A 25,208-nucleotide genomic window follows, 5' to 3' on the forward strand; every position below is an offset into this window, starting at 1 on the left:
CAGCTGAGGACTCACTGTTCACCTGCCCTGGTCTCAGGGGATCATGGTCTAGGCAGAAAGTGAGGCATTTACACAAAGCCCAATGACACCAGGTAGACAGTAGTGGGTGCTTTATCAATGAAACTACATATGAGGGTACGTCAAAAAGTTAGACTCATATTATCTTTCGATTCTATTTTTCAATGAACTTTCTGAAGTACCCTCATATATGCCACCCAGGTTGTATCTGCAAGAATATTTAAGAAGAGATACCAAAAGAGTTAAAGAAGAACAAACAGATTTAGTATCAATTTAGTTCAATTTTTGACATATGTTTCGTCAAGCCTATAAATCCTTAGAGGGTAGGGGCTATGCATTGTTCATAATTACATTCCCCACAGCACCTAGCACAATGTCTTGGGCATAGCAGGGATTTGATCGATATGGCACTCTGTGACTCCCAAGCTCTTCTGTAGACAGAAAGAGAGCAGAGAGTAACAGCCACCACCGAGAAGCCATCTTAACAGAGCTGGAACTCCAGAACAAGGCTGTTCTTGCTGCTTTAAAGGAGACTGGACCTTACTAAAATCATGGGATCAGTTAGGCCATTCCTGTTGACCATTTTTGTTCTGTGATGATCTGTGTGACTCTGTGGATGATTGAAGACAGTTTAGTACCTCAGAATATCAGCTGCTCGCTCACAGGAAAGTTCGTCAGCGGGCTCATTGTTCATCTGGAGGATCTGATCGCCAGGGAAAAGCTTGCCGTGAGCAGAGCCGCCTGTTGGACAGAAAATAAGTAATTGGTACTTGTGCCAGGAGGGCCCAGACCCTATGTGTCGCAGCAGCACAGCCAAATAGCAGCCTGATCCAGTCCCCAGGGCACTGGCTCACCCCCCAACTTCAGCCAGGCTTGGGCTCACATGGACCTTACTTTTCCTGTTTCTAAAGCATGGACAATGTACCTATCATCCATCAATTTCAAGGGATATTAGGAGATGGTCCTGAGAAAGGAAAACTAGCAGAAACCTTCTGAATGAACAGAACTGGCTGGTGAATCTATTACATTCCTCTCTAAAGAACTCCGGAGGAGGGGTGTGTGTGTATGCACGTGCACGTGTGTAAATTGAAGTTAATATATTTTAACTAGTCCCAGATCTAATATCAATACATAGCTCAACTATGAAAACAAACACTAGACTTTCCCAGTCTGCTCGTCTCTGCCCTGGTGCAGCCTATATTTCACAAAGATTCAAGTGAAAACAAATCAATAGTTTCTATTACTGTCTGACCAGAAACTCTCCCCAGCTAGGAGCATGCAGGCTTCAAAGAGGAGGGCCAGCTTATCCAAACACTTTCCCTGCCCCTGACAATGGCCAGGGAGCTGTGGGTGGGCAAAGCCCTGGCTGAGGCCAGTGGTAGTCTGGGGTTCAGAACAGCAAGTGCACTTGGGGCTCTCTCCCTCCCTTCCAGAACCAAAGGAAAGTACAAAGCCCCAAACAGAAGTAAGTCAGAATTAGGTGTGCCTTTTCTAACTTCCTGGGGTAGCACTTTCTGCATTTTGTTATTGGACAGAGAGATGGGAGGAGAACTAGGGCTATTTCCCCTCACGAAGCCAAAACTCCTTTCTCATTCCCCAGTCAGCTCCTACCTGCTGTGACGGCCACCACTGTGAGGGGAAGGCTCTCGGAAATGTGAAATCCATAGTCGTGGAGGAGGGCATCTTTGTCTATCTTTACTGTGTGCCTCACAGGGGTGAGGGTCTGAGTTGGGGTCCCAGGAGGCCCATCAGCTGCAGCGACTTTAGCTCTGGAATAGAAGAAGTATGTGAAAAAGAGAAAGGGAGGGTTCCAGTTGATGGCCACAAACTGGGTGAGCCCTAGGCACCATGGAGAAAGATGAGGAGCTGAGCAGACACCTACTCTCCTCTTGAGAGGGATAAGCCACAAACACCACCAGGTAAAACACCAAGTAAGACTTAGCACCATGCTGTAAAAGAGAAGTACGAGGTGCTGTGGGCACTCAGAGAAGGGGTAGAGCAGTTTCAACTTTGCAGGGACAGGGGATCAGGGAAGCATGTGCTACCTGGAAGAGGTGGCATTTGGGATTCTCCTTGAGAGAGGTCTAGGGTATGCCTACACCGCCCAGATCCTGCAACACAGGAGATACTCAGTAACTGTTGCTGAGTGAATCAATGAATGAATGAATGAATAGATGGACAAACAGACTGACAGGCATTCCAGACAGGAGGCACTGCTTGAGCAGAGGTACAGGAGAAGAAAAACATGAACAGTAAAACAGGAATGAGGATTTGTTTGGTTGGATGTTTGATGATAGCTAACTTTATAGGTGCGTTGCTTTGTCGGTGATTTTTTTTTCTTTTTTGATTTATGATGAATTCTGCTTCCTTTAAACTTGGAAACTATGAGGATTCTAGTATAAAATCCCCGATAGCAAGGACTCCCTCTATATTATAAATCTCTAAAAATATATATGTTCTCTATATATCTATAAGCAGGTAAGTTGAAAGTATTATTTTCTCTCTCTCAAAGCCACAAAGTGAGTCACAAGCTATTTTTCACTTGTCTGTGGCAAATGATTTTTTCCCTCTAACAGTCAGTGGTTCTTTCTGAGGAAGGTCAAATAGTGACAGGATGAGGTGTTTATTGTCATTATAAACAACAGAAATGTGGAGGAGTAACAGCTCCCTCAGGGCTCTGCAGTTAAGGTCTATCATTTATTCTCATCCATTTACCAAACACTGTCAGGAGCTTTGCCTAATGTAATAGGACCACACTTATCTGAAAATCACCTCTCTGTCATTTATAACAATCTCAAATTTCAACAAGGGTCAGGAAATATGAAAAACTGTCTCATGGAACCAAAATGCACGTGACAAGTCTAAGTACAAAGCTTCCTGCACATTATCCATCGAGCAGCCTCCCAGGCCCTGGCTTAGAGCAGACTTAGGTTCTGTCTGAATAAATGACCTGACTCACACAACTTAGAAGCAGAGAGGGGATTTCTTCCAGACAAGCACATGGGTACTACTGAGAAGGGTGAACAGAAAGACCCAACAAGAGGGAAGAAACAAAAAACTGTGAAAATTTACACTGAATAAAACTATGGCCGTTCCAGACTTTTTAAAAAAATTTAAATCTATAAAAGGACCTTTTAAAATATAATAAATAATATACTCTTCACTAAAAGTCAAAAATCAATATCTGCATTCTCTTGAAAAAGCAACAGGATAAGGATACCCTAGCTACTTACTCCTACACAATACAGCAGGAGAAACGCTTATAACAGTTATCAGGGAGGGGAAAATAAGAGAAATAACAATCACAGAAGGTGGGAAAGTGCCAACTTTATTGTTTTTTTGTTTTTTGGGTTTTTTTAGCAGATGATGATATACACATAGAAAATAATTTTTTTAAAAAAAGAATTTCTAGAGCTAAAAAATAAGTTTAGTAGAGAGGCAGAACAAAAACAGCCACACACACACACAAAACCAACAATTCATTAAAAACATATTAGTTCAATGTACGTTAGTACCAGCCATTCTTAATAAGCTAATTCTAAACATCAACAAAATGCCATGAAAAGATTCAAGGAACAAAATTAGTGGTGTGTACTAATTTAATTCAGCATAAGATATTTATGTAAAGATAAAGAAAGACACAATTGGGAAAAAGTTATGCCGAGTTCCTGGTTGAGAAGACTAAATATTGAAAAATAAAAGTAAGCTCTAAATTAAAATATAGATTTAATGTAATATTGATTTAAAATTCTTTCAGATTAAAAATAACTTGACAAATTGACAGTAATATTAGCAGTAATAACAACAATAATAATAGTTAATAACATTTATGAGCACTAATTATATGTCAGAGAGTAATCTTATTTTCATACATATCTCACTCAACCCTCACAACAAACTTGTGAGATAGGTATAACTATTATCCCTATCTTATAGATAAGGAGACTGAATCTTGCTTTGAGAGATTTTAACTTGCTTAAAGTCACACAGTTGGGAAGCAAGTTTTAAACTGCGGCTACTTTCTTCAACAGGCACTGTACACAATTTCTAGTGCAGTTTGTCCAAATGAAATATAATGCAAGCCATATATGTAAATTTAAGTTTTCTAATAGCCACCTGAAAAGGGGAAATTAATTTTAATAATGTGTTTTATTTAACCCAATATATCCAAAATACTATCTCTTCAACACATAATATAAAAAATTATTGATGAAATATTTTGCACTTTTTTTCATATCAAGTCTTCGAATCCAATGTGTATGTTATACTTACAATGCAAATCAATTTGGACTCTGTGTTTTCATCAGAAATACTTAGATTTCACAAAATTTACAGTTGAAAAGTAAAATTTCATGCCCAAGTTGTTCCAAACGTACTTAAAACTTTTCCCATAACTGAATTGAGTATCAATCTTTGAATTAATTAAATATTTAGTCCCTCAGTCACACTAACCACATTTCAAATATTAATAGTCATCTGTGAATAGTGGTGACCATATTGGACTGCACAAATCTAGAGCCTATAAAAATGTATCAAAAAGGCATGAGACCCTCTACATGAGAAGAAAACTTCTAATTTCAAAATTGTAATTAATAGATGTTAGAGTAAATACCCAAAAATGTACCTTGATGTCATTTGTTAAACTTATAGAGTATTATAAAATATTCATTGTGAGATGTGGGTACATTTCATATATTGTGGTTGATATAATATAGAGTGGACCTACAAAATGTGAGAATACTTAAGGCCTGTTAAGTCTTGAGAGAGCTGTGTTTGAACCTAGATGATTTGACTTGGGAACTCAAGCTCTTAAACTCTAAATACTGCTGCAAGAATAAGAAGAAATACAACATGCAAGTACACACGCAAGTGTGCACACACACACCTGTGAATGCACTAAAAACCACTGAACTGTACACTTTAGATGGATGAATTGTATGGGTATGTAAATTATATCTCAATAAAGCAGTTGAAAATAAGTAAATCAATCATAAAAAAAGAATACCCTGGGGCAGGGGACGCTTACAATACAAATATATGAATAATGGGCATAAATACATATAGTAAATGCCCAATTTCACATGCTCAATGCATAAATTGACAACTTTCACATGACGAATTAAAGATGTCAAATAACAGAGGAAATGTACAACCTTATTAATTAAAGAAACACGACTAAAAGGGCAGCAGAGTACTATTACTTGTCTACTAAAGTACCAAATGTGAATAAAAATAAGAAGTCCTGGGCTGGCCCCATGGTGTACTCGGGAGAGTGCAGCGCTTGGGAGCACAGCGGGTTCGGATCCTATATTGGAATGGCCGGTGTGCTCACTGGCTGAGCGCGGTGCGGGCGACACCAAGCCAAGGGTTGCAATCCCCTTACCGGTCACAAAAAGACAAAAATAAATAAATAAATAAATAAAAGTCCCAACATGTATTGGGCCTGAGATTTAGGGCTAACGATAGAAATTGGTTATTCAATCTCCAGGAAATAATTGGGGAAATTATAATATGGACATAAAATCTGATCATTTTCTAAGACCTTCTATTACCATTTTGACTGGTATTCCTCAAAAGTAATGACCCCAAAGGAAAAAGTATATTTGCACTAGACTGAGTTCCCAGCAGACAAAGGTAGCTTCTATTCATCTCCGTGTCCCTGTGCCTAACAAAGTCCTAGAACAGAGTATGAGTTCAAAAAACCCTGGCTCTTGAATATTCAAAAATATTCATCACAGCTTTATTTAGAAAAATGGGAAAACTCAAAACAATCCCATGGGGAATAGATAAACCAAGCACAGCAAAGAATTACCCCACAGACTTTATATCAAAAAAGTATCACAGGCCTATACATTTTAAACATATAAAGAAACACAACTCAGAAAATGCCCTTCTAGAACATCCTCAAAACTGTGGTTGGAACCCCTTTCCTAAGGGAGACCTAGGATTATTTTGCCCCCCACAATTCCCCACCACCCACAGAACAAAAGTCAAACCCCTCAGCCTTGCCCTCAAGGTCCTGTGTCCTCAGGCCTTGTGATCATCCAGCCACCCACCCCCTTCTCAGGCCTTCACTCCAGACCAACATTACCTGCTACACCAGCTTTACCTCTGGGCCTCAGCTCGCACAGCTGCCCCTGCAGGGAAGAGTGGGGCCAAGTGAAAGTCCAACTCACATGCCACCTCTTTCCTCTCCGATTTCCTAGCTAGACATAAGTTCTCTCACCTCAGAGCTCAGACCGTCTCTTATGACCCAGAGCACCCCAACCTTTACTTAAAGCTATCTGATTCCACGTCATTGCCCTTCATAGACTGTGCATTCCCTGGAAGCAGGAACCATGTGTTTGTATTTCTCACAGCATCAAGGGAAGATTTTTGCTCACAGGAAGCATCAGTGCTTATTGGGCAAATAAATGAGCAAAATACTGTACGTACATAGCATGGTACCACTAGTAAAGCTGTACCTCTAATGTAATTAAACAGTGAAAATGTATACATAATCACTAATAAATAGCAGTTTGAATATAAGTAACAGAGTTCAATGCTTGTCATTTTCCTTTACCTTTACTTAACTTGATATACAGTTCAGCCCTATGACTATAGCCCTTCTCAGGACTCAGGACTCATCTTCTCCATATCCCAGAGTTCAGTAAATGGTATTATGAGGATGATGCCAGTTGCTCAAGCCAGACTCCTGGAAGTCATCCTTGACCTCTCTCCCCACCCCCATTCTGATCCCTAATATATCACTCACAACACCAAAAGATCTCAAGATGTCCATTTCTATCCATCTCCACAGCCACCATTCTATTTCAGGCCCACATCACCAGTTCTGCTGACAGATTTTGCAATAGGCTCCTAACTGGTCTCCCTGCTTTTCATTCTTGTCTCTTCTGAATGATTTTCCATCCAGCAGCCAGACTGATTTTATAAATGCAACCCTGTTCATATGTCTCTCCTGACTAAAGGACCTCATCCAAATCCTTCATAAGGCTTAGTACACCCCCTGCCCATCACTCCAGCCTCCAAGACCAAGCCATTCATTCTCCTTGATATTTTTGTTCCAGCCAAACTGGTGAGTTCCTGAAACACATTGGCCTTTGGACAAGCTCTTCCCTCTGCCTAGAATATCTCCTCCACCCCCAACACTCTCTCTCTCTCTCTCTCTCCCCCCCCCCCCATGCGCCCAACCATGTACTCTACCTGTCCAACTCCTACTCAGTCTTCTGGTTTGGGTGGGAATATCTCCATCTGCTGAACAGCCTCAGAGGACTGTACATTCCTTCTTGAAACATACATCACATTTGTAAGGACAAGTACAAGGTCTCTTGCCCTCTCTAGACTGTAGTTCCAGTAGCAAGAACTGTGTATTCCTTGTCCTCTGTGCTGGATGCAGTGCCAGCCACAGAGGTGAGGCCTTAGAATTGTCTGGAGAATGAAAATAGTGAACGTCACTGCAGCATTTCAGCAGAATCTGTTCCCATGTTTTCTGAGAACTCGGTTACCTGACGCTCTCCGTTTGGAAAGGTGCATTCATCACACGGTGGCCAAAGCCGCCTCACTGTGTTGACTAATCCCCAGACAGTGTCAGGCTCTGACCCAAAGTCTGGATTTGACATTTTCCAAAAAGGCCACATTCTAGCTCTTGTTTGGAAAGGGATTACTTAGGTACGTGACCAAACTGTGGCCTGTCCTCATACAGGACGTTCACTTTCGGCAGTAAACTGAAGGGATGATCTCTATAACAAAATCTACTCCTCTGAAGCATCTGATAAACATCAAATCAAGTCCTGATCCAAAAACATGTGTCTGTTGCATTCATTTCAAACCATAAATCTGAGGTTGTTTCCATGATCTAACAATGAAAGAGCATGTGACCTTCAGTTACGCTAATGAAATGCCTGTCATATAGCTGGATCTACTCTAAGGTAGAACCAGAAAAAACATGTTAAATTTATCATTAGTGTAGACTAATTCTATATGTTATGGGTCATAAGTTCATATTGAACTGATCAATAACACTGAAAAGGAAAAATACCAGATGGAAACAGATTATGCTTCAAACATTCTCCAGCTTTTTATCTGATCTCTTGATATGTTGGAAAATATATTTTGCCTCTATCCTGTAACAACAAAGAATTCACCTTCAAGTTCCAGCAGGAGGTGGAGAAATTATTTTGAATCTGTTTAAACACTTTATTATGTTCAACTTGAGTGGTTTTAAAAGCTAAAGCTGGTATAAACTGGATTTTCTAATTTAAAGTTTATTCAAAGAAAGCAGAAACAGAGGCAGCAGTCTGTACCAAAAAGAAATTAGCATGTAGTAACCATCATAAGGAATGCTTGTGGTTGTGACAATTTCTATGGGGCCATCCAGTGCAGATATTGTGAGTAGAGTGCTCCTACAGTTGAGAGAAGGAGAAATTCTCCTATTATTACTTTAAAAGGGGATTCAGGAAATAATGATAACTCTACAGATGCAGCTCAGGAGCCTTCCAGACTGTTTCCCTTGAATCCTTCCACTTTTGCCTATGGGTCAAGAAGCAATAAAAAACTGGTACCCAAATAGATCTTTCTACACAATTACAAAAGGCCAAAAAAAACCCATCCCTACAACTAATAAAGACTATTTGTAGTTGTACTGAACAAGTAAATTTGGAAAGCATGTAAAACCAGTAGCAAGGGCTTCTGACACTAAGGTGCCACGATGCGTGTGTATGAGTGTGCACGCACTTGTGTATGCCTGTGTGAACAAGTGTGGGTATACGCAGGCATATGCATGAATATGCCTTATGTCAGTGCATGTGCAGACATGTGCATGTGTGTTTGTTAGTTTGAAGTTGAAAGAAATCTTCTTTCAATCCCTGCGGATAAAACCAAGCAAGAGTGAAGAAGACACCAAGTTGCATTCAGCTCTTTATGCTTCTTTAGATTTTGCTCTATAAATCTAACGTTTCTAGTTTAAGCATCAGAGGATTTCAGTAAATCTCATGCTTAATTGTTTTAAAAATACAATAAAATTATCCTAATTATTCTATGGCAGAACAGGCAGGTAAGAGCAAAAACACATAAAATGAAAAAGCCTAGTTTAATAAATAATAAAATATATAATATTACAGTAATGTAAATAATTTTAATATATTTGTGTAAAAATAAGCAAGTTAATCCATGGAATAGAATAGCCAGCCCAGAAACAGATCTGATCTGCCACTCACAGATGCAGGAACTTTATAGACTATAAAGGAGGGGTCGGTGAAGAATAAATCAGTCAAGAAGGGAAAGATCACTCACAGTTAACGGTGATGTGAACAACTATTTACTATTTTGGAAAAAATCAAGTTAGATCTTCATCTCCTAGCATATACTAAAATAAACTCCAAATTAAAGAATTAAATATACAATATTTTTAAACTATTAAATCAAATTGAAAATTAAACTTTTTAAAAAATTTTTATTTTTTGGCAACTGGCCAGTAAGGGGATCTGAACCCTTGACCTCGGTGTTACCAGCACCATGCTGTAACGAAGTAAGCTAACCAGCCAGCCCTTAAACTTTTATTGGATGAAGATTTTTGTAAACTTTGAAACAATCAAAGAAATCATCATAGGTTAAAATGGAAACTTTTGTAGGAAAAATGATATAATTAAGTGGAAAAGTATACCATAATCTAAGTCTTTCTCATTTTATCACTTCTATAGTCATATAAAGCGGTAAAGAAGATGACAATTTAGTTGAAAGCAAAATGGTTAAAAATTAATTAGTTTATGATGCAATGTCACTATGTTGTAGCTTTTATTAAGCAGTTTGTATTGCATTATTTATACAGAAATTCAAAACACGTCAGAGACCATTTGGGGGGTTAGCTATTTCTAAAAGAACACTGATGCTGTAAATGTTATTTTCATATTGGAATGTGAAATCAAGTGGAGGAGTCACCTTCATCATATCTGAATAATTTCCCTTTCCTATAATTATAGGTATCACTAGGCTTACACCTTACCCAAGTGCAAACACTCATTCAGACTGAGTGCCATCATCTGAATTTGACTAATCATTGTAACAGTAACTACCCAATGAGAATTTAAAATTTAAGAAATCAAATCAACTTTGAAAGTTGACACTCTTCCCCAGTAGAACACCTGTGTAAGATGCAGTCTAAAGCTTTAATATTATCCCGGGCACATAAGTTACCAATTTGTTTTGTAATGTTTGGAAATAGAAACAGTAATTTTTGAATAACTTACTCCTATGCAATTCACTTAAAGTTTAAATTCTATGGGAAAAAAAAATGCTAAGTATGAGTAAAGTAAGTACAACTGGCTGAAATGATTGGAAGTTTTTAAAATATAAAAAAAACCCAGAATTTCTAATTTTGCATTTAAAATTATATGACTGCCAAAGAACTTCTATTTTTCTTTTTTCTGGACTATAGAAAACATTTCAAAGTACATGCTTCATTTCTTGCTCCCAGCTACCAAGAAACTCAGAGCTAATATTAGTATTAAAATGCTAAATCCTAAGTTTAATTGGTTTGTAATCTATTTATAACATTTCTATTCCTTATTTTAATTTTCCTCCATGTTTTAAAATGGTAAGCCATCAAAAATTCCTTTTGGAAGAAGAAGGGATGGAAATTTTAAATATATTTTCATAAATAACACAGTCCCTTACTATGAATGCCCTTAATCAATAAAGATTTACTGGACATCTGTTACATACTATGCACTCTGCTAGGGCTGAGAATACTTTGTAAAACAAGATGGTCATGGTCCCTAGGCGCCTACATGACAGGATGGGAAGGTGTTGGGAAAATGGAATAATTGGTCAGGCTCCCCTCGCCTTGGAGCCGGTTCAGGGTCTTCGGTAACATTGAGTGTGTGGGTGGAGTAAGTGCACCTACAAGACGGTGCCACTTTGGCTGGTGTTTTACTGCCTCGGGCACCTGCCCTGTGCGGCCATGTTTTTTCCAGACCTGCAGCTTCCAAGGACCGTGTGGCCGGTTACCTAGCTCATAGACCTGCGTGAAAGGGTCTAGTGACCCAGCCTGGTGTGTGAGGGGTCTGAGGACCCAGCCTGGCGTATGAAGGGTTTGTGACCCAGTCTGTGAATGGGCTTGAGGGGTCTGGAAGCTCCAGACCCAGCCCTAGCTCAACCATTGGCCCAGTCAGTGCAGGATTACCGGCAGGTAAAAGAGCCCCAACAACTAGCATGGCCACCTAGCTTTACAATTGATGTCACAAAAAGGATTAAGAGCTAGACAACTGGCACTGTGAATAGGATTCACGACATCAGCCTTAGCCTTAGCCTCGCAGTAGCCCTTGCCATAGCTTAGTCGTAGCCAGACAGAAGGTAACAATGAATAAGTGAATAAATACATACATTTTTATAAAGTGTGATGACGGGTAAGTATTCCGCAGGGAATGAACAAGGATGGACACACTGTGCGTTAGGTGGCAGGAAAGCTGATGTTGAAACCTAACCTGAAGAATAAGGAGCTGCCATAAAAAGGAGGGAAAAGAACCTTCTAGGCCAAGGGAAGAGCAAGTACAAAGTCCTTGAGATAGGAAAGAGCTTGATTAGTTCCAGGAATTGAAAGGAAGCAAAACAATGGAGAATGGTGAGCAAAGAATCAAAAGAACAAGATAAAAGATGAGGTTGGAGAGTTAGACTGGGGCCAGATCATGAAGGGTCTTGCAGGCTGTGGCACAATGGTAGGTGAGCCACGGAATGGTTTGGGGTGGAGTGGGACAGGGAGGAGCTGGGGGCTAGCACATGGGATATGAACATTTTGCATTTTGAAAAGTCCACTGTAGCTGCAGGGTGGAGAATCAGCTGGAACAGGGAAAGAGTAAATGAGAGAACTTGGCAGTGCCCCCAGGGACAGAGAGGTGGATAGATCTGAGGTATGTTTAAAGGCAAACTGACAGGAGCTGCTGCTGGGGTGGATGTAGGGCATTCAAGGATTCAGGATGATTCTCAGTTTTCTTGATTAAGCAACTGGGTGGTAGGTGGTACCATTTACTCTACTCCTAAGAAATATAATTATTTACCCCAAACCTAGCTTTTTCTGTTCTTGATCATTTTTGAGTAATCTGAAGACACCACAAACTCAGCCTGTATCAAGGTTACTGGATTAGAGGTGAGAAGCAATTTAAACAAGGCTACACGTGATTTATCCTAGAAACACAAATACAGAAATGATGTCTTTTGTGGGAGCTGACAGAAACCTTTCTCTCTTTTTCTTCTCTTTCTCAAGCACTTGGAAATCAAAACTCCCTAGACACACGGAAACATGCTCAACATCATTAGCCATCAGGGAAATGCACAAAACCACAATGAGATATCACTTCACACCCACTAGGATGATTACAATTGAAAAGACAGATAATAGTAAGTGCTGACAAACGTGGAGACACTAGAACCCTCATACACTGCTAGTAGAAATGTAAAATGGTACAGTCGCTTTGGAAAACAGTCTGGTAGTTTCTCAAAAGACTAAACAGAGTTACCATATGATCCAGCTATTCTACTCTTGTGTATATCCAAGAGAATTGAAAACATGTGTTCAAACAAAAATGTTTACACAAATGTTCATAGCAACATTTTTCATAATAGTACAAAAGTCGCAACAACCCAAATGTTTATATTATTTGGGTTGATATATCAACCCAAATGTTTATGTTATATCAACTGATGAATGGACAAAGAAAATATTCCATAGTGGAATATCTTTTGGAAATAAGAAGTAATGAAATATTGATCCATGCCAGAATATGGATGAACCTTGAATACATTATGCTAAGTGAAAAATGCCAGTCACAAAAGAACACATATTGTATGATTTCATTTATGTGAAACATCCAGAATAAGCAAACCTATAGAAATTGAAAGTAGTTAATAGTTACGTGGGACTGGAGGAGGGGCGAATGGGAAATGACTGCTAATGGGTATGGGGTATCTTTCTGGAGTATTGAAATGTTCTAAAATTAGATTGTGGTGACAGTTGCACAATTCTGTATAAATACAAATATATTCTAAAAAAATCACTGAATTGTATACTTTAAATGGGTGAATTTTATGGTATGTGAAATACATCTAAAAAGATGTTGGAAAAAAACTTGCTAGAGGTCAATGTTATCTTCTGTTTGCATTCTGTGAGAGAAGTGGGATGTTAGAGAGTTCCAAGGTTAAATATTTAGGTAACATGAAGTTACACTTGATCTTAGCCAAAAGGCCAAGAAGCAATGGGTAACGTCAAGTTAAACAGGTCTCTTTTCTGCAGGACTTGTCAGAGCCTTTAATTCATATTGTGTGCATTGTGGCACGATGTGCACAATGAATCACTAAGGCGGGGGCAGGAGTGGGATAAAGGCTGCGTCATTTCCAGAGTATATCTGGCCACAGAATGTTTCGTAGTGGAGTTGCATCACACAGGACTAGGTTTTGCAGAACCCATTTTGGGAAACAATGTGCTCAGCAATTTTCCCATTCATTTATTAAGTACTACCTGACCACCTGCAATGCTCCTGCAACTCAAACACTTCTGGGCTGTCGAGATGAGGCTAACACTTTCCCTGACGTAAGAGAAGGCAGGTCTAGAAGAAAGAAAAGGAATGTGTTCAAATAAGTGAAAACACCAGGAAGAGCACAATGCCGATGCTACAAATCGAATACTATGGGAGAGATTAATTCTGGCTGTGGACTGGGAAACTTCACATAAGCTCAGTGCTTCAGCCAGGCCTTAAACTGTGGGTGGGTTCTGGACACATGGAGATGGGAGAAAGGGATCAGGCACAGGAGCCTGGCCAGGTCCAAGGAGTAAAGGGAAAGGTGGAGGTGCTTGTAATAGGGAACCAATGAGTAGTTCATTTTAGCTGGAGCATAATATGAATGAAGCAGAGTAAGTAGTAAGACAAATAGCTGTACAAGATTGTGGGTCGATCATGGAGAACCTTGAAATGTCAAACCAAAAAATGTTTAAGCTTCATCTTATGAGAAACAGAAACCCATCAAAGGCTTCTGAGCAGGGGATGGAAGTGGTCCTATACCAGTCACTCTCTGAGCCTCGGTGTTTCATCTGTAAAATGGGGCTAATTATACCAGTCTTATCTCACCTCAGTGTGTGAAGATCAGAGAACTTGGCCATAGGGCAGTGTAGCGCTGAGCAAAGTTTATTACTCAGCAGCAGAACTGCTGTTTCCAGTTCCTTTGGAAGAATATGTGTCTCAGAAACACTTGACATGTAATATTTCATCTCTGTGGCAGGGCCAGATGGGAAATCTGAGACAGAAAATGAACGCTTCGAAACAGAACATATTTTAAAGTTCTCTTGTAGCAGTCAAATCAGATCTGTATTTGATTTCATTTTGTTTAGAATGAAATAGGGACTGCAAGGAACAGCTATGGGAAACAAAGACAGGGAAAGAATATAAACAACAGACTGCCTGACTTTCATATCAAATACTGAGATGAGGGGAGTGTGTGAGAGAGAGAGATCAAAAGAGTGTGCGTATGAGTGTGTGCTCCAGAGAGTGTACATGCACGCGTTCAAGTATGTATGAGTGTGTTTGTGTGTCTATTTGTGTGTGAGTATTTTTCTCTGTAAACGTGTGTGAGTTTGGGTTGAGTGTGTCTGTGTGCATGTGAGTACATGTTGGGGTAGGGGTACAGGGAAAGGCATTCCAGCAAAATTGCTGACCTGTGTACACTTCTCCCACAATGCAAGTATGGTATAAGAACAAAGCAAGCTGGAGAAAGCAATCCCAAGGTGCTACCAGCACAGGCAAAACCTGTTTCCACAGGGTCACCAGACCTTCACAGATAGAAATCCCTGCTAGCCAGGAGCTTACCGGGCCGAACTGTCCCGAGAGCGCCGAAGCCATCTTGCCACCATTTGTTCTATTCTGTGTGCTTTCCGCGTATGGAATAAACTGGTCTCCAACTCTTCCATTTACCTAAAAGGAAGAAGAGTGTCCTTAAGAAGCTAACCAAAATATTGTAAAGAGGATTCTGACAAATCAGTATGATGCTTCCTGTATTTGCCCATTTTAAAGACATGTTGATCAAATAACTAGTGTTTTCCTTTTATCTGAAATCAACATAAATGGTTGCTCAAACAGAGTGAACAACTTTGCAACCCTCTGCCCTAAAGAGTCCACAGTCTTGTAAACAGATTGGCTTTGTATCTTAAGCAGTTAAACACAAGGATGAGAGAATAAAATAGGTAAGATTTCTGAAACTTTGTGACTGTGATCCATAGTAAGAAATACGAATACACCTTACTGCGTGACACTGTCCCCCTCCCCCAAGTATGTGTGCCTCCCTGGACAACGCAGTTTAGTTTTGCCTGCATCAGGAACTGCGTGCACATGGAAGCATTCTTAATCACATGGTACATATTCTTCAGAGTGTTGCTTCTTTTCCTCAATATTTTACATTTAATTTTTGAAGAGGTAGTAATTCAACACTTGCATAATTCAACACCAGCCTGTAAAAAATATACAGTTCTTGTATTATGCATTTAAAAATGTGCTAAGGGTAGGTCTCATGTTAATTGTTCTTAGCACAAAAACTGTATGCAATGAAAGGTCTCTCCTCTATCCTTACTCGCCCCCATCCCAGTTCATAGGACCAAACATAACCACTGCTCTCGATCTCTATTTGTCCTTCCAGAGTTTCTTTATATTATACAAACAAATACAAATATAGATTGTATATTTCCTCTTCTTAACACAAAGGATAGTACACCATACACATTGTTCTGCACCATGCTTTTGTTCTCTTTAGAATATATATCCCTGATATCTTTCTGTATCAGTTCATAGAAAATTCCATCATTCTTTTTGACAACTGAATATTACATTGTATAAATGTACTGTAATTTAAAAAGTAGTGTTTTGTTGATAGATATTTGGGTTATTGCCAATCTTTTCCTAGTACAAAAAACAATGCAATGAGTTATGTTGTACATATATCATTTCTGCATATATGCAATTATATATCTGGATAAATTCCCAAACATTAAATTCCTAGGCCGAAAGTTACATGCATCTGTGCTTTGATAGATATGTATTGTCAGGTTACAAGAGAAAAAACACACATGCTTGAGATAAATGTTTCATAAAATAATATATGTTGATATTTTTCTAGTCCATTTCACTTTTTAAAACACTGGTCTCAATTCACCAAAATAATTTCTTAACCTAATAAATAACCACGTAAAATAAGATATGACATTGGAAAAAAAGATACAGAGCAAATAAAAAAGAATTATTAGAGATGGTGTTGCTTAACACTACACAAATACATTTGAAAACCTTGATGACATGAATGGTTTTCAAGGAAAATATAAATGATCTAAGATGACCCTAGAAGATTTACAGGCAACAGCTTTGAAGTGTGGAGCAGGAAAAGAACTGATTCTTAGCTGCAAAAGCGAGTCTTGAAACAGGGAACACGGCGCCAGGGCTGCTGTGGATGCAGCCAGGATCCCGGAGGCCGGGGCCGCGCTGAAGGCGGCCAGCTGCCGTACTCAGGATTCGAGGTTTCAGGCCGGCATTAAAGAAGATTCCTGGGAGCGCCTGAGCGGCGCCGCGACTGAACAGCCCGAGGCGGCAGCGCCGAGAACACGGAAGGCAACAAACCAGAGACAGAGCGAGCGCCCGACCTGGCACAGCACTGTGAGTGATCCCTGGCACAGCTCTGTTCGGGGGGTGGATGCCCATGCGGCTCCTGCCTGCACCACCAGGCCACTCACTGCCCCGGTGCTGCCTCCATTTTCCCAGGTGCGGGCAGCTCCGCCCTGCTCGGCCATCACTGAGCCCATTTGCTTGGCCTGGCGCGGGGCTTTCCGGACCCTGCGGGCCGGCCTCCTCTCCCACTCCCTCCGCGGTTCTCTGGCGGGGCTGGGGGTGTGGGGCGTCCTGACCAGTGTTGGGAGGGCTAGGAAGTACGGGCGGGCCGACTGTCACTCCACCACACCCTGGACTCCGCCCCGGTAAACTTCCTGTTACTGGGAGGCAGATAACATCTCTGCGACCACCAGTTTGGAAAAAAGCCTAACGAATTTCTGGTTGGGAATAGTGTGGTAGGAGAGTTCCCAGGTCCGCTTGAACCTGCCGGAGAGCAGGCTGCAGGCGGGCACTAGACTCGGTTTATACCGGGGGGATACAAAGGTGAACAAGACCCGAGAAAGATCTACACAGTGCTACAAAGGCACCCAGAGAGACCGGTCGTCTATGCCTAGCAGAAACCTGGTAGACTTCCTGGGCGAGGCGGTGCTGAGCAGGGTCTTGAAGGCCCAGCGTGCAGAAGACACTCCCCAGCCCAGCACAGTGTGCACAGAGGGGGGAGACGTGCGGCCAGGGAGGCGGAGACTCGACAGAAACCACACACCCGGTGGGGTCGCCACTGCACGATCTAACAGCCTGGGCCAGAGCACACGGAACGGGGAGAAGTCCTGTACAGGAAGTGAAAGCTCAACAGAGATCACACACCCTGTGGTACATGATCCACCAGCCCAGCAGAGTACAAGCTGACCAGAAAGGTGGATCCCCGGAGAAGCCCAAGACCTGAGGCAACCACACACACAAGACACTAGAGGCCAACTGAGCAGTCACGGCGGGAGCCATACCAAATTGGCAACCACAGCAACATCCTAGTTAGTCATTAGTCTCAAACCAGTGGACTGTGAAACCCCCTGCCACAATGAATAAACACCAAAAAAAAGACACCAGAAATACAAAAAATCAAGAAAGTACACCACCAAAAGTTAATAAATCTCATACTCTAGATCCTATAGAACAAGAAGCCCTTGAAATAACTCACAAGGAATTTCGAGTGATAATTCTAAGGAAACTGAATGAGATACAAGAAAACTCAGCTAGACATCATGATGAAATGAGGAAAAGTATACAGGATCTGAAAGAGGAAATATACAAGGAAATCAATGTCCTGAAAAAAAATGTAGCAGAACTTGCTGAACTGAAGAAGTTATTCAGCGAAATAAAAAACACAACGGAGAGTTTAACCAGCAGGCTTGTCGAAGTTGAAGAGAGAACCTCTGAACTTGAAGATGGGCTGTTTGAAATAACACAAGCAGACAAAAAGAAAGAAAAAAGAATCAAGGACATGGAAGAAAATCTGAGAGAGATATCAGACAACCTCAAGCGCTCAAATATACGAGTCATGGGTATTCCAGAAGGGGAGGAAAATGGAGATTCCATTGAAAACATATTCAACAAAATAGTGGCAGAAAACTTCCCAGGTATAGGAAAAATCACAAATCTTCAGATCCAGGAAGCTCAACGATCTCCAAACGTATTCAACCCAAAAAGGCCTTCTCCAAGACATGTCATAGTCAAATTGGCAAAACTCAGAGACAAAGAGAGAATCTTAAAAGCTGCAAGAGAGAAGCGTCAAATCACCTATAAGGGAGCCCCAATCAGGTTAACATCAGACTTCTCATCACAAACCCTAAAAGCTAGAAAGGAATGGGATGATATTTTCAAAATACTAAAAGACAAAGATTGCCAGCCAAGAATACTCTACCCTGCAAGGCTATCCTTCCGAAATGAGGGGCAAATAGTATATTTCTCAGACAAACAAAAACTGCGGGAGTTCACTACCACAAGACCACCCTTACAAGAAATCCTCAAGGGAGTACTGGGTTTGGTTCCTGAAAAATAACTACCACTGCCATAAAAACCTAAGAAAAATCTAAACCCGCTAGTACAATAAAAATGGCATTCATGAAGAGAAAACAAGCTAACAAAAACACTATCTACAACCTAAGGAACCAACAAACAAAGAAACCAAACAGTAAATCAGAAAGCAAGGAACAAAAGACACCTAAGACAACCAAACAACCAATAAAATGCTAGGAATAAATCAACACCTTTCAATAACAACTCTTAATGTTAAAGGCTTAAATTCCCCAATTAAAAGACACAGACTGGCTGACTGGATCAAAAAGCAGGACCCAACTATATGCTGCCTACAAGAGACCCACCTCACCCATAAAGATTCACACAGACTAAGAGTGAAAGGATGGAAAAAGATTTACCATGCAAACAGAAAAGAAAAACGAGCTGGAGTGGCTATTCTTATATCTGACAAAATAGACTTTAAACTAAAAACCATAAAAAGAGACAATGAGGGACACTACTTAATGATAAAAGGTCTGATCCATCAAGAAGACATAACAATCATAAATATGTACGCACCCAATGTTGCAGCAGCCAGATTTATAAAACAAACTCTATTAGACCTAAAGAAGGAAATAGACACTAATACCATAATAGCAGGGGACCTGAACACTCCACTGTCAATATTAGACAGATCATCTAGGCAAAGAATCAGTAGAGAAACACAAGATCTAAACAAGACTCTAGACCAATTGGAATTGGCAGATATCTACAGAACATTCCACCCAACAACCTCAGAATATTCATTCTTCTCATCAGCACATGGATCATTCTCCAGGATAGATCACATATTAGGTCACAAATCAAGTCTCAATAAATTCAAAAACATTGGAATTATCCCATGTATCTTCTCAGACCACAATGGATTAAAACTAGAAATTAATAACAAACAAAACTCTGGAAACTATACAAACACATGGAAATTAAACAGCATTCTACTTAATGACATATGGGTCCAAGAAGAAATCAAGCAGGAAATCAAAAAGTTTATTGAAACTAATGAAAACAATGATACATCATACCAAAACCTGTGGGATACTGCAAAAGCAGTATTGAGGGGAAAATTTATTGCATTAAATGCTCACTTCAGAAGAATGGAAAGATGGCAAGTGAACAACCTAACACTTCACCTTAAAGAACTAGAAAAACAAGAACAATCCAATCCTAAAGTTAGCAGACGGAAAGAAATCATTAAGATCAGAGCAGAACTGAATAAAATTGAAAACCAAAAAACAATTCAAAAGATCAACGAATCAAAAAGTTGGTTTTTTGAAAAGATAAATAAAATTGACAAACCATTAGCATGGCTAACAAAAAAAAGAAGAGAGAAGACTCAAATAACCAAAATTAGAAATGAAAAAGGCGATATTACAACTGATTCATCTGAAATACAAGGAATCATTCGAGACTACTATAAACAACTATACGCCAACAAATTTGAAAATCTGGAGGAAATGGATAAATTTCTGGACACACACAAGCTCCCAAAACTGAACCGTGAATACGTAGAAAATTTGAACCGACCAATAACAATAAAGGAGATTGAAGCTGTTATCAGAAGGCTCCCAACAAAGAAAAGCCCAGGACCAGATGGATTCACAGCAGAATTTTACCAAACATTCAAAGAGGAATTGACACCGATTCTTTACAAACTATTCCAAAAGATTGAAACGGACGCAAATCTCCCAAACTCATTCTATGAAGCAAACATCATCCTGATACCAAAACCAGGTAAAGATATAACCAAAAAAGAAAACTACAGGCCGATATCCTTGATGAATATAGATGCAAAAATCCTCACTAAAATACTAGCAAACAGAATACAGCAACACATACGTAAAATTATTCATCACGATCAAGTGGGATTCATTCCAGGGATGCAAGGTTGGTTCAACATACGCAAATCAATAAACGTGATACACCATATTAATAAACTCAAACACAAGGACCATATGATCATATCTATAGATGCTGAAAAAGCATTTGATAAAGTTCAGCACTCATTCATGACAAAGACCCTCTATAAGTTAGGTATAGAGGGAAAGTATCTCAACATAATTAAAGCCATATATGCCAAACCCACTGCCAATATCATCCTGAATGGGGAAAAGCTGAAAGCTTTTCCTTTAAGAACAGGCACTAGACAAGGATGCCCACTCTCACCACTCCTATTCAACATAGTGTTGGAAGTACTAGCCAGAGCAATCAGAGAAGAGAAGGAAATAAAGGGCATTCAGATTGGAAAAGATGAAGTCAAACTGTCCCTGTTTGCAGATGACATGATCCTATATATCGAACAGCCTAAAACCTCTACAAAAAAACTGTTGGAATTGATAAATGATTTCAGCACAGTAGCAGGATACAAAATCAACACACAAAAATCAGTAGCATTTCTTTTCTCCAATAGTGAACATGCAGAAGGAGAAATCAAGAAAGCCTGCCCATTTACAATAGCCACCAAAAAAATAAAATACTTAGGAATTGAGTTAACCAAGGAGGTGAAAAATCTCTATAATGAGAACTACAAACCACTGCTGAGAGAAATTAGAGAGGATACAAGAAGATGGAAAGATATTCCATGCTCTTGGATTGGAAGAATCAACATAGTGAAAATGTCCATACTACCCAAAGTGATATACAAATTCAATGCAATCCCCATCAAAATTCCAAAGACATTTTTCTCAGAAATGGAAAAAACTATTCAGACATTTATATGGAACAATAAAAGACCACGAATAGCCAAAGCAATGCTCAGCAAAAAAAATAAAGCTGGAGGCATAACACTACCTGACTTTAAGCTATACTACAAAGCTATAATAACCAAAACAGTATGGTACTGGCATAAAAACAGACACACTGACCAATGGAATAGAATAGAGAATCCAGAAATCAACCCACACACTTACTGCCATCTGATCTTTGACAAAGGCACCAAGCCTATTCACTGGGGAAGGGACTGCCTCTTCAGCAAGTGGTGTTGGGATAACTGGATATCGATATGCAGGAGAATGAAACTAGATCCATACCTCTCACCGTATACTAAAATCAACTCATAATGGATTAAGGATTTAAATATACACCCTGAGACAATAAAACTTCTTAAAGAAAACATAGGGGAAACACTTCAGGAAATAGGACTGGGCACAGACTTCATGAATACGACCCCAAAAGCACGGGCAACCAAAGGAAAAATAAACAAATGGGATTATATCAAACTAAAAAGCTTCTGCACAGCAAAAGAAACAATTAAAAGAGTTAAAAGACAACCAACAGAGTGGGAGAAAATATTTGCAAAATATACATCTGACAAAGGATTAATATCCAGAATATATAAGGAACTCAAACAACTTTACAAGAAGAAAACAAGCAACACAATTAAAAAATGGGCAAAAGAGCTAAGTAGGCATTTCTCTAAGGAAGATATCCAAATGGCCAACAGACATATGAAAAAATGCTCAACATCACTCAGCATCCGGGAAATGCAAATCAAAACCACATTGAGATACCATCTAACCCCAGTTAGGATGGCTAAAATCCAAAAGACTATGAACGATAAATGCTGGCGAGGCTGCGGAGAAAAAGGAACTCTCATACATTGTTGGTGGGACTGCAAAATGGTGCAGCCTCTATGGAAAATGGTATGGAGGTTCCTTAAACAATTGCAAATAGATCTACCATACGACCCAGCCATCCCACTGTTGGGAATATACCCAGAGGAATGGAAATCATCAAGTCGAAGGTATACCTGTTCCCCAATGTTCATCGCAGCACTCTTTACAATAGCCAAGAGTTGGAACCAGCCCAAATATCCATCATCAGATGAGTGGATACGGAAAATGTGGTACATCTACACAATGGAATACTACTCAGCTATAAAAACGAATGAAATACTGCCATTTGCAACAACATGGATGGACCTTGAGAGAATTATATTAAGTGAAACAAGTCAGGCACAGAAAGAGAAATACCACATGTTCTCACTTATTGGAGGGAGCTAAACATTAATATATAAATTCACACACACACATACACACACACACACACAAATCGGGGGGGGAGGGAAGAAGATATAACAACCACAATTATTTGAAGTTGATACAACAAGCAAACAGAAAGGACATTGTTGGGGGGGAGGGGGGGAGGGAGAAGGGAGGGAGGTTTTGGTGATGGGGAGCATTAATCAGCTACAATGTATATCGACAAAATAAAGTTAAAAAAAAAAAAGAAAATATTTTAAAAAAAAACAAAAAACAAAAAAACAAAAAAAAATCAGCATAAATAAGTAAATAAATAAATAAATAAGAGGTGGGAAAAAAAAAAAAAAATAAGATGACCCTAGAAGAGACCTAAAAAAAAAAAAATCTAAAAAGATAATTACCACAGAAGAGCAATTTGTTAAAGAGCAGACTCCCTCCCCCAACATCCCTGCCAAAAAAGCCAGGCCACAGACAGGCTCAAAGTTAAATTCTCACAAGTCCATAAGATGAAGCTTATTCTAATGATTTATTTTCGTTTTGTTTTAAACAAACTTTTAAAATTTTAAATGTATAAAAAGAGTGCAAAGATAATACAGTGAGCTCCCATAAACCCTCCATTCAGTTTTCCCTTATGTTAACATCTTATATAATCATTGTACCTTTCTCAAAATTAAGAAATTAACATTGGTACAATACTTTTAACTAAATTATAGACACAAATTTCACCAGTTTTTCCACTAATGTTCTTTTTCTGTTCCAATCCAGGATATCATGTTGCATTTAGACAGCTTAGTTAATTTTTCCCCCAATGCTATTTCAACTGTTCTAGAGCATAAAGAAGGAAGGTTTCCAAATTCTTTTTTAAGGAGCCAGTATAAGATTGATACCAGTTCTAACAAAAACAATACAATAAGGTAAAAACACAATCTTCCTTATGCATATAAAAGTAAATATACTGAATAAAATATTAGCAGAATTCAGCAGCAATCAACAGAGCAATAGTGGGATCTATTCCAGGGGTGCAATGATAGAGGACTACGCAGGGTACGTAAAAGTGAAAACAGGACATCCGAACTGATCACTCTGAAAATATGGAGACTTAGACTTTTTCGGTCAAATGGAAGCCAATACAAACGAATGGACAAAGGCTAACTCAGACATAGGCTATAACCAAAAATACATTCCATTTAGATCAAGAGATGTGTCAGTCTAGCTTTATTCTACAGTGGGGACACCAGGCATGAATACTGTCTTCAGTTCTAGGCATCTCACTTTTTAAAACATATAAATGTAATAATAGAGAGAAGATTTCTGGTTAAACATGCTAAATTTAAACAATGTCTTATTCTCTTTCTAAATCCTATAAATCACAGTAAAGGAATAAAAAAAGGTATAAACCCATACGATAACAAATATAGGAGAGAAGACAATAATAGATGAGAAATGTCAAGGGTGTTTCAAAGATAGAAAGTATAAGAGGTAACAAAGGAAACAGAAACCTATGTGCCTTCAGAGGGGTATTCTGATGAAAAATGAGCTGATTTTCCCAATGGCTCAGGAATTAGAGGCAGTAGGTACAGGAGAAAGCAGGGATGAGCATAGTGCTGAAACATGGAAACAGGTCTCTACAAGCAGCAATTATACTCACAACCCCCATTCCACTCCACTTGCCTGCCTAGACAACTATCCCTTTCCCATTCTACTGGAGACAAAAGACTTACTTGCTGGAAAAGTCAAATGAGAGAGGCTTGGGGAAACCAGGCACAATAGAGGGTACAGGAACAAAAATAGGATTAAGTAAAATTCTTACTGAATGACAAGACCTCCAGCCTCTTCCTTTGCTTAGATCTCATAATACTGGCAGCCAGGACTTCATATACCATGTAAGAGATTAGAAAATCCTTCTCGGGAGAACTGAATAGCTCCAGAGAAAAGACCTTCAGATATTGACACTCTCAGGATTCCCCAATTAAAAGGCAACTTGCTGCCAGATCACCCTGTATTAAAATCTATTTGACAATAAGCCCAATCTATCATACAAAGCTTCCAATCATTTGTGTTTACTGCTTTACTCTTATCTATGTTTATGGTCTGAATGTCTGTCCCCTCGAAAGCTCATGGGGAAGCTTGATCCCCAATGTGGTAGTGTTGAAAGGTGGGGCTTTTGGGAGGTAAATGGATCATGAGGGCTATCCCTCATGAACGAATTAACCCATTCATGGATTAATGGGTTAATGGACAAGTGGGTTATAACGGGAGTGGCACTCGTGGCTTTTTAAGGAAAGAAGCATGTTAGTGCATTCTTGCTCAGCCCTTACCATGTGATACCTGCACTACCTTGGGACTCTTTAGAGGGTCCCCATCAAGAAGAAGGTCCTCACCAGATGTGCCCCTGGACCTTGGATTTCCCAGCCCCCAAAACTTAGGAAATAACTTCTGTTTCTCTATAAATTGCCCAGTTTCAAGTATACTGTTATAAGCAACAGAAAACTAATACACCTATGAGTGG

The 25,208-nt window shown here is 39.6% G+C and overlaps 1 protein-coding gene across 1 annotated transcript in view; it reads right to left on the bottom strand.

Annotated features, from left to right (window-relative positions):
- FRMPD1 (FERM and PDZ domain containing 1) overlaps nucleotides 1-14,968 on the bottom strand; it is a 46,839-nt gene extending 31,871 nt beyond the window's left edge. Inside the window, exons 1-3 of the mRNA XM_063082627.1 lie at nucleotides 14,868-14,968; nucleotides 1,630-1,787; nucleotides 657-759 (exon numbers count right to left, since the gene is read on the bottom strand). Of these exons, the coding sequence (XP_062938697.1) occupies nucleotides 657-759; nucleotides 1,630-1,787; nucleotides 14,868-14,968 (362 nt within the window). The remainder of the gene's footprint in view (nucleotides 1-656; nucleotides 760-1,629; nucleotides 1,788-14,867) is intronic.
- Between the last annotated feature and the right edge of the window lie 10,240 nt (nucleotides 14,969-25,208).

Source organism: Cynocephalus volans, chromosome 17 (assembly GCF_027409185.1).
Source record: "Cynocephalus volans isolate mCynVol1 chromosome 17, mCynVol1.pri, whole genome shotgun sequence".
Taxonomy (NCBI): Eukaryota; Metazoa; Chordata; class Mammalia; order Dermoptera; family Cynocephalidae; genus Cynocephalus; species Cynocephalus volans.